The following is a 13579-nucleotide window of genomic DNA, read 5'->3' as shown; positions in this document are numbered from 1 at the left end:
TGGCAGCTCGTCACCGTAAAACTCCACTGCCAATCATGAGCGGACAGGTGATCCGCTGTGGCGACCCCTAACCGGGAAAAGCCGAAAGAAGAAGAAGATTGTGCTACACAGCATACTCAATGGAGATTCAGTACAATCACATTAGGTATGTCTCTGAATCCCAGGGCATACCATTAACAAGCGACCAGTGTTACAAAAGTATTTCAAATAATGAGTACCAGAGAAAACAGATATTTATATCAAATCAATGAAGCGATTTCATATTTGTTAATTATCACTTTGTTGTTTTAACTAAAATGTAAATATACCACAGAAGCTACATATTCAAATACCTTGTAAATCTGACAGTGGAAATCATTACTTATATGATACTCAGCAAAATAAGATAAGTAAAACTTATACAAGTAAAACTCTTATGCTACAAATGCAACTTGGGTATTTACAATACAAATGACTGTGTCATCGGTGATAAACATTTGTGGAATATACACACATACACATATAATGTACAAATACCTACTTCTGTACTGTATACTGTATTAAAAGAGAAAACTCTAGACACTGTGGAGAGAGACTATCCCTTTACCCACACTATTGCTTCTTGTCTTAAAAAAATCCACACAGTGACAGTCTTCCAGTTCAAAGATAAAAACAGAAGTTTATTTATAGATGAGCACTTTTGCTCTTGCAAGGGATTCTTCAGATCTAATTCTTTTTCAAGTGACACAGAATTTATACAGGTTCTCATCAACAAAATCAGTTTTGAAATTGCATCTGAATAGTCCAGTGCCAATGAGAGAGGATTATGATTGGTGAAATCCTAAGCAGTACTTACATTGGGTCAAGCAAGGGTGTGCAGTGACTGGCTCGCTCAACACCTGAACAACCTATCACTGAACTTACTGAAGAATGGTGTTGTCTAGCAGATGCAGGTATACTTGGTTTAGTTGTGATTAGTAGGAAAAAAAAGACCTTTTTGGTGGGTATGTGCTTGAATGTTGAATTCTATTGGGTAGAAGGAATCCAAGCATATGTTATATATTAGTAGTGTTTTATAGAAATGTTAACAAAGCTCTTTCAATTAAAGGTAACATATCATGTGTAGAAATTGTGAATAATAAATATAATACAAGAACTGTGAGCTCACTTTTATAGAAATTAACAGAAGATGCAGACCATATGTGAAATTACAAAGATACATCAAACATAATTTGAAAGCATAATTTTTAAAAGAACGATTAAATATGTGAAACTTTGATCTGAATAATACTAAACCTGAACCAATGGATGTACAATGTAGAACCAATGCCAGATGGGCTTTATCAGATCTAGCATGATAGAGAGGTAGGGATTACAAAAAGAGACAGACACAAATAATGTAAAATACTTCCAAAAAACACAAAAAATGTAACCATTATAAATCCTTTCTAAATTAGTAGAATTCATCATTGGACACTCTGAGCTGGATAATCCATTTCAGTTCTCTTTCAAGTTTAGCTTCACTCTTACCTTCGAGGGTTTCATTTTGGATATGGTCAATTACATGAAAGGTGAACTTTATATGTCCACTAGGGTGATGGCATATCAGGCAATTGGCTTTGAAGAGTCCAGGATTCAGATGCCAGAAGTGTGTTTTATAATCCAGTGTAATACTGCATTATTGTAAGTATTAATTATTTCATGTCATATCTTAGTACAGAAGTACAGCATACGTCTTCTCCTATATAAGCTTTTCACTGCTACTTCTCTAGACAGTTTTATTTACCCTACCAAAATGTTTGCCATCATTCTTCGCACCTCCCCTGATCATCCTCATCCCATTCTCCTAACCCCATCAAAGCTGGACTCTTCCCTCTCGAGCCCTCCTTTTCCCTATTATTTCTCTGCTTACACTTCCAAACATTTCTTACAGCTGCTTTTCTCCCCTCTCCCTCTCCAGTCTGCCTCTTCATCACACTATCCCTTCCTCTTCTTTCACTACATGCACATGGAAATACCTGCAGTGAATGACCTGCTGCAGGCAAGCAATGACACTTTGAACTGAGATAATGTTAACTGAGCAAAATGTGCACAATCAATCTGTTGTTAAAGTTTTATAAATACTGTCAATGTTTCGACTTAATGCAATGTCAATACAAGTCTTTGTTCAGTGTCATTATGTAATCATTCTTTTTATGCAAAAAAATTGTGAAATGTGCACCACTTTCCTGTCTCATACTGTGAGTGATAAGGACATAATAATGTGTCTCTTTCACTATACCAAATGCGCCTGCATATTTTTTATTTTTATTTATTTCACATTTGTTAACCGGATTAGTCCAACTGAGTTTGCAAACAAACCCATTTTCAGTGGAGACCTGAGGGGAAAAGCCCCAGCAAACATAAGTAAAGATAAAGTGACAATATACAAATATTGAATAACAATTACAACACAAAATAATTGTAAAAAAGAAAAGGTTATTAACTATTTGCATTGCATTGATAGTAAGCAACCCATTGTCAGTGGCGACACAAGGGGAAACAGACCCGGCAAACATAAGCACAGATAAACATACAGGACAAAAACTATTAAATATAACAATGCAAATATGAAATTATTTATAAAGAAAAAAAACAAAAACGAAAAAATGATGAACATTAAGGGTTGCACTGATAGTGGTCTAAATTTACTACATATAAGAGTAAAAGGAAAAAGAAAATTGTTGTTCAAAAGAAGGAAACTGTACATACATTGATAGGAAGTGGGGGTAAAAAGATAAACAGTTTGGAAAATGGGAGGGGGGGAGAAAGGAGGGGGCTATAGTAGTAGAGCTGAGGGTTTAGGAGGTTAGTTTAAGCAGAAGTTACTAACAGAGAAAGAAAGCTAGGAGAAGCAACAGGTTATACAGTAAGTCAGACTAAGACTAAATGTGGTCAAGGCAATGGCATAATTTCAAGTTTAGTACATGGGATTTAAGCTCCTTATTAAAACAAGGAAAGGAAAGGTTGGATCTAATATGGAGAGAAGAGTTTCTTCCAATTTAATGAGACACAGTGGGTGTAAAATAGTTTGCCAATATTCCTTTTGGGTTTATAAACTGAGAGAATCAGCACTCCGGAGAGGTTGGGGAGGGGAGTAGAGAGTAACATGAGAGGCGAGAGCAGGGCAGGCAGAGGGGTTGTTGAGTATGGAAAAGGTAGTGTGAAGTTGTGACTGTAGGAGAAGGTGCAGAAATTCCAGCCAGTGAAGTTTGTTTAGTGAGAGGCAGTGATGCGAAGAAAGTTTCTCCTTCGGTCTCACCTAACAAATGGCACCATCCAAGCTGGATCTAACTAGTCACAATACAATAAAAACACATAATCATATGTAGTTGTCATTCTCTCTGACACGCGCACGCACACACACGCACACACACATCCAATGCACACGCTCTCTTCCTTTCCCATCTGTTCATATTTATGTTTAAGCTATGAACAAGTTTATAGTTAAATGAAAAAAGTTGAACAAAGAAAAGACAAGAACTAGCATACATATATTTCAGGACATGGCACATTTAACTGAAGGAATCATGATTCATTTCACATATAGCAATCAAACCACACTGAAGTCATCTTTATAATCCCTGGGTGTAGATAAGTTTATACCAATCATTTTTAACTGTACAATATTTTCACATTTTATACTCTATAATCCTAATTCACTACTTCAAAATAACTTGCCTTCCAAGTTCATAATGATGCAGGGCTCTGAGGGGGCTTGCAGACCTTGCTCTAGGTTCTTGCATGAGGTTGGTAAATCCTTTGTCATATTCCCTGTAGTCCTTGTATAGATAACTGGAGTCCAGCAGCTCTGGTTTGCTTTTCAAAATACCCTGTGAGTAAGCGAGAAACCATCGTTATACATTTATTTATATGGTTGCTTTTAGTTAAATGACTGCCTGGTAACCAGCAGACATATGTATCCCAGGACTATTTTAAGCCATCAGAAATTAACTCTAGGCTAGATCACACTACAGAAAAAAGTGAAGCATAAACTTTTAATAAACATGAAATACAGCAATGAGTTCTCATTACATCAGTGGATCCTCAATGTATGCTCTTGCAGCACAAAATTATTTGCAAGATTTAGAGGCAGTCTTCATTTCTTAACTTGAAGGATTTGCTTTGCAGAGCCTGCATGTACAAACAGCCTTAGCACCTTCACCAGATGGTCCTAATGTGTACAGAAGTAACACCTGAACAACTTCCCAAGTTTTATAGCTGTGCAAGAGCTGAATCAGGGATGAGGGAAGGTAAAGAAAGTTCCCCTGTTCTAATCCATCTATAATAAAATCATAGGTAGGACAGTATGCTGGAAATCATTTCTATTTATTCATATGATAAATTGGATTTTGCTGCAAAAGATCTCCCTTATCTGGGAACCTCTATGAGAAGTCACCTCAAAAATCCAACAAATGTGAATTCACTGATACAAAAAGATCATGGAAAAATACACTAAAATAAATTACAAGGTCTCAAAAGTACAGTTGTGTACACATCATAAATGTAGATGTTAGAGTGTATTCACTGTTGCAGTCATTATATTTGGGTTATCTGCTTGCAGGTAGCCCTCAGTCGGCCTGATTAACAAAGTCTTGGGTCCTGCATCGGTTGCTGTTACTTCTTCCATGATGTCAGGTCGTCAGGGGTATAAAACATGCAGCCGATGCCATTACATCAGTTTTTCTTGCCCCAGATATCAGGTGCCCCCCTAATGGGAAGCAATTAAACATAAAAGCACAAAGATATACCTCCAACAAAAAAGCAAATACACCAAAAAGGCTTTTAAGCATAGTAAAGGAAAGTAGAGGTATAGCCAAAAGAAGTTAGGGGGCTGGAGGGAGGGTAACCAGGACTGCAACAGTGAATACACTCGAACATCTACATTTATGGTAAGTGTACACAACTGTACTATGTTCTTTGTGTTTCACTGATGCAGTCATTACATTTGGGTAGATTCCCAAAGCTATGGTTGGGAGGAGGAATTTAGACAGCATTAGGGCCAGCTATAAGGCCCTGCAAGACTGCAGTGGCAAAGCCAGCTCCGGATTTAGAGAAAATTGGCAAATTATAATGCTTGGTGAAAGTATGTACAGAACAACAGGTAGCAGCTTCTAGGATGTCCCTGGTAGGGATGCCTCTGAGAAAGGCTGTAGGGGTAGATGCAGCCCTGGTAAAGTGAGGTCTTGGGGGATAGTTTTTTCCATGGTGCTTATAGCAGAAATGAATGCAATGGCTTATCCATTTAGAAATGGTTTGCTTTGAAATAGCCTTCCCCTCTGCCCCTGCAACAAATGCCACCAGCAGTTGTTCAGATTTCCTTTGAAGTTTAGTCCTGTCCAAGTAGAATCTAAGTTGTCTGTGCACATCTAAGGAATGCAGTATCTGTTCCCCTTTATTCTGTGGATTGGGAAAGAAAGTTGGCAAATGAAGGAACTGATTAAGAGCCACACTGGATACCATCTTGGACATGAAGGATGAATTGGTTCTGTGGGACACCCTGTCCGCATGAAAGATGATGAAAGGCTCCACTGCCATAAGGGCCTGTAATTCAGATACCCTTCTAGCTGAAGTGATTGCTAAAAGGAAAGCTGTTTTCCAAGAAAGAAACTTTAAGTCTGCAGTAGCAGCTGGCTCGAAAGGAGGTAGAGTGAGTTTCTGCAAGACAAAGTTAAGATCCCAGGCTGGGGTTGGAACTCTCCTGGGTGGTCTCAAAATTTTGGCCCCTCTGAGGAACTGCTTGAGCAGTGGATGAGAGAAGAGGGGAGGTTCTGTGTTATAATGAGTTGAAATGCCTGAGGCGCGGATTTTAATGGAGGAAAAAGACAGGCCCTTGTGAAGCATTTCGGTTAAGCATTATAAAATCTGAGGTAAATTGGGCATTGCTGTGCTCATCCCTTGAGACTGATTCCAGGCACAGAATCTTTTCCATTTTTCAGCATAAGATTTTCTAGTACTAGGCCTCCTTGCCTCTAAAATGATATCCATCACAGGTTTGCTGAGGGATGGTAAAGGAGAGATTAAGTAATTAGCCGGGCTGCAAGGTTCAGTGTTGGAAGCTGAGGGTGCAGAATCTGGTTCTCTTGCTGAGACAGCAGGGAAGGAGTCTGAGGCAGGTGCCATGGAGATAACCGTGACACTGCACAGGAGGAGGTACCAGTGTTGGCGTGGCCGGTCTGGAGAAATCAAAATCATCCTTGGTTTGTCCTGTTTGATTTTTAGTAGTATTTTGCAGAGCAGAGGCAGAGAGGGGGAAGGCTGAAGGACAGAGCATCCACTTTCCAGGCTTGTTTGTGGGGAGTCCTTGTGCAAAATTTGTCCAATTGGTAGTTCAGGGGAGAGGCAAACAGGTCTATATCTGGGCTCCCCCATTTGCTTGTCAACATGTTGAAAATCCTTGGTTCCAGTTTTCACTCGTGTGGGTCCATGAGGTTTCTGCTTACTCCGTCTGCCAGTGTATTTAATTTTCCTGGCAGGAATTGAGCCTGTAGGTGCACTTGGTAGCTCAAGGCTGTGTTCCACAATGCCATGGCTAGTCTGCAGAGGGAGTAAGAATGTGTACCCCCCTGCTTGTTTATGTACCACATAACAGTGGTGTTGTCTGTCTTTACCATTAGTTGTCCTGGAAGAATGTGGTCCTTGAAGGCTGTCAGAGCATTCTGTACAACTAACATTTCTTTTTGATTGATATGCAGGTGCATTTGACTTGGGTTCCATTTGCCCTGAATGCACTTCCCTGCCAGGTGAGCCCCCATGTATAGTCTGATGCATCTGTTGTTAGGGTTTGGACGGCAGGGGGTGGTGTGAATGGTAGTCCCTTGTTTTGGTGGCAGGCCTCTGCCCACCAAAGAAACTCTAGGCATAGACAAGGTATGATAGGAATCATTGTTTCCAGGTCTTGAGAATGTTGACAACATAGGCTTTTTAGATACCACTGTAGTTTCCTCATATGCAGTCTTGCATATGGAATTAGATGAATGCAGGAGGCCATGATCCCCAAGGCTTGAAGTATTTGTCTTGCAGATAGCAGGGTTTTTATGGTCACTTGTTTGAAGTAGGTTGTTAAAAGTAGTCAGATGGCTAACCGGCGACATTTCTGGATAATTAAACAGAGACCCATAATATTTAGAGGTGAAAATATACCGACGACGGATAGTGTGCTGATTAAATAAAGCACAAAACTGACAGCAAGGTACATCGTGGTCAGGGCCTAGACATGGAATACAGTACAAATTTAAATCTTTATGAGGTATTTGCTTTACACAAGTAATGCAATTATTAACTTTTACTGACATCGGTAAGGCGTACTGTGGTGGTGGTGCTGCAGTAGTGTTGTCGCCTCACAGTAAGACGTTGTCCTGTTCGATTCTCAGCTAAAGCGTCTTCTGTGTGGAGACATGCGTGAATGGGCGTACCTTCGTTGAAGGTTGTGCGTCAGAGCTGGCAACTCGGCACGTAAAAATCTACTGCCAATCATTAGCGGACCGGAGTTCCGCTGTGGCGACCCCTAACCGGGAAAAGCCAAAAGGCACAACAACAACAACTGACATCGGTAAGGAGCAAGAAAAATTTTCCCCAATGGGGTACTTAGCTTTAGTTGAAGACTTCGGTTCTGAAACTCGAAAACAAAAATTTCAGGAGTCGGCCGACCGGCACTTGCGAACTGCTTCTGCTTCGGGCACCACACGGCAAGAAAGACTGATGTAATGGCATTGGCTGCATGTTTTATACCCCTGATGACTTGACATCATGGAAGAAGGGACAGTAACCGACACAGGACCCAAGACTTTGTTAATCAGGCCAACTGAGGGCTACCTGCAAGCAGATAACCCAAATGTAATGACTGCAACAGTGAAACACGAATAACATCCACAAGGGCTTCTATAGTTATGTAAAGAATCTCCACGGCAATACCCAGATTTTCTCTGAGCTACTGCACAATGGTACCTCCTATACTGAACCAACAGATATTGCCAATATACTGGCTGACAAATTCAGTGCCAACTTTACCCCTCTTCCCCCCCCAAAGGACCAATCACAATACCAGTAGATTGCCAGGCACCCAGTATTACTGCTGCACAGGTTATAACAGCACTGTCCAGGGGCAAGAATACAGCTTCAATGGGACCTGACAGGTCAGGGTGTTCATGTGCTGGTCCGGGTTTAGGCTTGTTTGACTGGTGACTAGAACTGCCCTGTCGCTGTTATAATATCAGACGTAGCACATGGACAGAGTTAGTCCAGATTTTAACATTCTACCTGTGTTTACAGACGCAGGTGTTTGGGCACCTCTGACCACATTATTAGGTTGGCGCTACATAATATAGGGAGGGGAGTGGTTCCACTACATACTACAGGGGGGGAGGTTCCACGTGTTTCCCTTCACATTTGACTAATTTATTTATAGATACAATGAATATTATTCTGGACATCAGTTATAAATTCACTACAGGTATGCAATAGTACTGTCAACAAATGTGACAGTTGGTTGGTGTACATATGTGTGTGGACTTCTGTGATACTCGGGGACTAGTTTCTACAGTGACAGGGACAAGGCTATGACAAATCATGGACAATCACGGACACTTCTGCCATAAAAAAAAAAAGGGTTGGGAGGGTGGCCTAATGGTTAAGGTGTTTGCCTTACAAACACAAGGTGGCGGGTTTGAGTCTCACAAGGGATAATTTGGCTAGGCTTAAAATGGCCCGCAAGGGCAGTTAGTCTAGTACTAATTTATGAATCTAAATATCCCTGGCTGTGTTCTACATGAACTACAGAGTGAACTGGCACCCCACTTGTGTGGCCTTTTAAATCACAGCCTCCCCCTCAAGCTTTGTCTCTACCGAATGGCACACTTGCTACAGTCATCCCTCTCGACAAAGGAGGAGCGACTACAGACCCTGGGAACTATCGCCCCATTAGCCTTACAAGTCTGACATTTAAAGCTATGGAACACATCATCACGGACCTAACAAACAAGGATATAGGGAATCTCCAAACTCTGGATCCCACACAGATTGGTTTTGTGAAGGGTAGATCATGCCTGGTCAACTTCTTTGAGTCAGTCACCAAAGCTGTGGATAAAGGCAAGGTGGTTCATACAGCCTACCTTTATCTGGTATGAGGAATCATAAAAAACTCACTAAGCTAGGCATCAACCCCTATATCACTAGGTGGGTTGCAAACTGGCTCACAGATAGATCCCACAGTGTGAAAGTAGCTGACTCCAAGTCAGACTGCTGACCAGTCACGACTGGAGTCCCACAGGGTTTGGTCCTGGGTCCTCTCCTGTTTGGTATCTACTTCTCTGAAGTCCAGGCCAGGACAAAGAGACTCTGGCTGAAAAAGTTCGCAGACCACTGCAAGTTGGGAGCCATTATTAACTCCCCAAGTGATGTTGACATACTGCAGAAAAACCTCACTGAGATCAGCGACTGGTGTCAGAACCATGGCCTTAAGCTCAATGCCAAAAAATGTGTCGTCATGACCTTTGGAAAAAAATATGTTCCCAAGAATTACCACATCGATGGCAGTCCATTGAACACAGAAGGCATTATAAGAGATCTTGGAACACAGGTTGACAGCAACCTCTCTTTTGATCACCGCATTGCCACTGTGGTCAGAAACTCCTTCTATGTGGAAAATCTCATTACTAAGGGTTTTACATCTGGGAAGAAAAAGGTCATTGTCTCCCTCTACTCTTCCCTCATTAGGCCAGTCATCGAGTACAATGTCCCATATGGCATGAACCTCACTAGACACCTGCAACAACTGGAGAGGCCGCTAAAGTACCTCACAAAGATGATCCTAGGCCTTAAATAGTTGTCCTATATGGACAGACTCAAAAAATTCCAAATATTCTCTGTCTCATATTGCTTACTTAGAGGCGATCTCTGCTTGACATACACAGCCATGTCTGACCCAGCTCTGATAGAAATGCTACAACTAAGGAAATCCCAATCCCTCTGCACCACACTCTCCAGAGACCTCAACCTCATTACCACAATCAATAGAAAGTGCTGGAGGGACAGGTTCATAACCCAGAGACTGCCCATGCTATGGAATAGACTTCCCATATATATCAAACAGAGCACCTCACTGGCCCTCTTCCAAGAGAAATCTTGATGAGTGGATGGGAAACAGAAAATTCACCCCGGGGATCACTTCAGTGGCTCTACTCGACAGAGGCACTGGGAACAAGTGTCAGGTGGCACGATGCCAGGGTAATCCTATGGGCTAGGCTCGTAAAGGCTCCAGGGCCATTAGCCTAGTACACACCTATGAACCTATATATGCAACTATACATATATATATTTATATATACACACATATGTTTATGTATGCCAAGGACATTGAGATATATATATATATATATATATATACATATATATATGGGTGCCAAGCTCTAGAGTAAACGGCAAGTGCTCCAACAGTCAGTAGAGTGACACCATTTGGTTGGCACAAATAAGAAGTTATGTACTCACCATAACCTTCCATCTGAGTAGGTAGACTTCATTTGTCTGCAACCTTTGGGATTCGGATCCGAGCCGGCAATCTTTCACAGCTTAGATCCGAGCTCCTAGCTCCTCCCCTTCACCCATAATCCCCTGCCATCCCTGACTGACCTCAGATCAAGTTTGCCCATAACCAATAAGGCTGAAAAAGGAAATTAACTACCTTCCTTAAAAGGGCAGAGTAAAAACTTCTGGCCAAAAAACATCCGAAGGTCAGGGGGAAGGAGGGTGGGACGGTTGCAGACAAATGAAGTCTACCTACTCAGATGGAATGTTATGGTGAGTACATAACTTCTTAATCTGAAGTAGTTGACTTCATTTGTCAGCAACCTTTGGGACAGAGTCCCCAGCTACCTGTACCTTGGGCGGCCTTCATGGAAGGATGTTCCGGAGCACTGCAGAGTCAAAGGATGCTCTCCCTCTAGAGATAATATCCAATTTATAATGGTTGATAAAGGTATGAGGTGAAGCCCAAGTGGCTGCTGAGCAAATATTATCCAGGGGTACTCTAGCCCGAAAAGCAGCAGAAGTAGACATGGACCGAGTAGAGTGGGCCCGGACTCCCTGAGGTGCGGGCCTGCCCGAACTTTCATAAGCCAAAAGAATGCATTGTGAAATCCACCTCGACAAGGTGACCTTCGACACAGATTTACCTAAATTAAATTTGGCAAAGGATACGAACAACTGGTCGGATTGTCTATGACCAGCCGTTCTATGAATGTAAAAATGCAGCTGTCTATGCACATCTACAGAATGTAGTTTGTATTCTCCTTTGTTCTGGTATTCAGGAAAGAAAACTGGCAGATTGATGGATTGGTTAATATTTGCCTTGGAAGCAATCTTAGGAAGGAATGAGGGATTGGTCCTGAGGTAAACCCTATCCTTGTGGAAGGTCAAATAAGGAGGTTTTACACATAGGGCTTGAAGTTCAGAAACCCTCCTAGCTGAAGTAATAGCGACGAGAAAGGCTGTTTTCCATGACAAATGTTTGAGATCAGCTGAAGCTGCAGGTTCAAAGGGGGGAGCTGTCAAGGCCTGAAGTACTAAAGTCAAATCCCAGGGAAGCACTACTTCCTTTATTGGAGGTCTGAGTATGAAGGTGCCCTTCAGAAAGGTCTTACATAACTTTGAGGTGATCAATGGACCCAGTTCATGTCCCACGTGGTAATGAGAGATAGCTGCTAGTTGAACTTTGACTGTGGAACAGCTAGCCCCCTGATGAAAAAGCCCTGAAAGGAAATCCAAGACGGCGGCCAACGGAGCTGTGAAAGGGTCTAGGTTCTGACGCTCTGCCCAAATAGCGAAACGTTTCCATTTACTCCTATAGACTTTCCTAGTAGAGGGCTTGTGTGCTGCTACTAGGATAGCTTTAACTGGGGAGGAGATACCAGGAGTCCTAGCTACGAGTGGAACTGGAGCAACCAAGCTGTAAGCTTGAGATTGTCCAGATTCGGGACTGGGAGGCCTAGGGGGTGGGAAATCAGATCCGGAAGGGGATCTAGAATCCAAGGCGGATTCACCAGATGAGACCAGAGGTAAGGGAACCAAGCTTGACGAGGCCAGAATGGGGCAATGAGGATCATTTTGCTCCCCAACTGACTGGCTTTCTGTAGAAGCTTCAGCATCAGAGGTAGAGGAGGGAAAGCATAGAGTAGACCAGGAGGTCAAGCATGCACCAGAGCGTCTCTCGGGAATTCCCCGGCGGGGGGGAATTAGAGCAAAGTAGCTGTTGGATTTCGTGTTTGAAGGAGAGGCAAAGAGATCGTAACAGGGTTGTCCCCATACGGCAAATATCCACTTTGCTACCTGGGGATTGAGAGACCACTTGTAAGGAGACAGTATGGTGCGACTGAGTTTGTCCGCCAGGATGTTGGACCGTCCCGGAATGTGCGTTGCAATAAGAAAGCGGTTGGTGGAGATCGCCCATTCCCACACTCTCATAGCTTCTCGACAGAGTGGGTAGGACCTGGTTCCCCTCTGTTTGTTGATGTACCAGACCACCGACATGTTGCCTGACTGAACTGCAACTGTTCCTGTAGGAAGAAGGCTCTGAAGTGCTTGCAACGACAACAGCACTGCCCTCATCTCTAGAACATTTATATGCAATGAGGTCTCTGTATCGTTCCACGTGACTTGGACCGTCCTGCCCGCATAATGCCCCACCCGAGGCGGGAGGCGTCCGTGGTCACCGTGGCTAGTGGAGGGGCCATGGAGAAAGGCCGTCCCGCTTGGAGGTCCGGTGATTGCAACCACCATGCGAGAGCCCTTTTGCAAGCCTTGCTGAGGGGAATGGGGTGACTGAGAGGGTATCGGCGGAAGGACCATTGGACTTGGAGAGTCCACTGCAAAACCCTCATGTTCAGGCGAGCCATGGGGAGCAGGGTAAATGCGGCCGCCATGGAGCCCAGCGCCCTCAGGACCAATCCCGTGGGGGGAGCCGACGATACTAAAATGGCCCGCATATGTAGCCTCAGGGTGTGAAGTCGTTCGGTGGTTAAGAAGGCTAGTAAGTTGTTGGTGTCTAATCTGGCCCCGATAAAGTCTATCACCTGAGTCGGGTTGAGAAAGGATTTGTCCATGTTGACGGTGATCCCCAACCGGGGAGCAAGGTGGAGAAAGTAATTCCTGGCTGAGCAGAGTAGATGCCTTGTTGGGGCGGTCAGGAGACAGTCGTCTAGGTATGGAAACACCTGCATTCCCTGAAGCCTCAGGTGGGCAGCTATCACTGCTAATACCTTGGTGAACACCCTGGGGGCTGAGGTGAGACCGAAGGGAAGGACCCTGAACTGATAATGACTGGCTCCTAGCCGGAAGCGGAGAAACCTCCTGGATCGCTTGTCCATCAAAATGTGGTAATACGCATCCTTGAGGTCTATCGAGCACATCCAGTCGCTCTCCCACTACAGGGGGAGAATGGATTGAAGGGTGACCATCTGGAACTTTTCTTTGGTTACTGACAGGTTTAGGAGGGAGAGATCGAGGATTGGCCTTAGGTCCCCCGTCTTTTTTGGCACCAAAAAGAACCTGGAGTAGTAACCCGATCCGA

General features: G+C 43.3%; 1 protein-coding gene across 1 annotated transcript in view; it reads right to left on the bottom strand.

Moving 5' to 3' along the window:
• LOC122806067 (GRIP and coiled-coil domain-containing protein 2-like) overlaps positions 1-13579 on the bottom strand; it is a 1105805-nt gene that overhangs the window by 828544 nt on the left and 263682 nt on the right. The window contains exon 3 of the mRNA XM_044076306.1: positions 3700-3851. Within this exon, the coding sequence (XP_043932241.1) occupies positions 3700-3851 (152 nt within the window). The remainder of the gene's footprint in view (positions 1-3699; positions 3852-13579) is intronic.

Source organism: Protopterus annectens, chromosome 7.part0 (assembly GCF_019279795.1).
Source record: "Protopterus annectens isolate FY-2018-M chromosome 7.part0, PAN1.0, whole genome shotgun sequence".
NCBI classification, from domain to species: Eukaryota; Metazoa; Chordata; order Ceratodontiformes; family Protopteridae; genus Protopterus; species Protopterus annectens.
The sequence above is the reverse complement of the archived record's forward strand: the minus strand, read 5'-3'. Positions and strand labels throughout refer to the sequence as shown.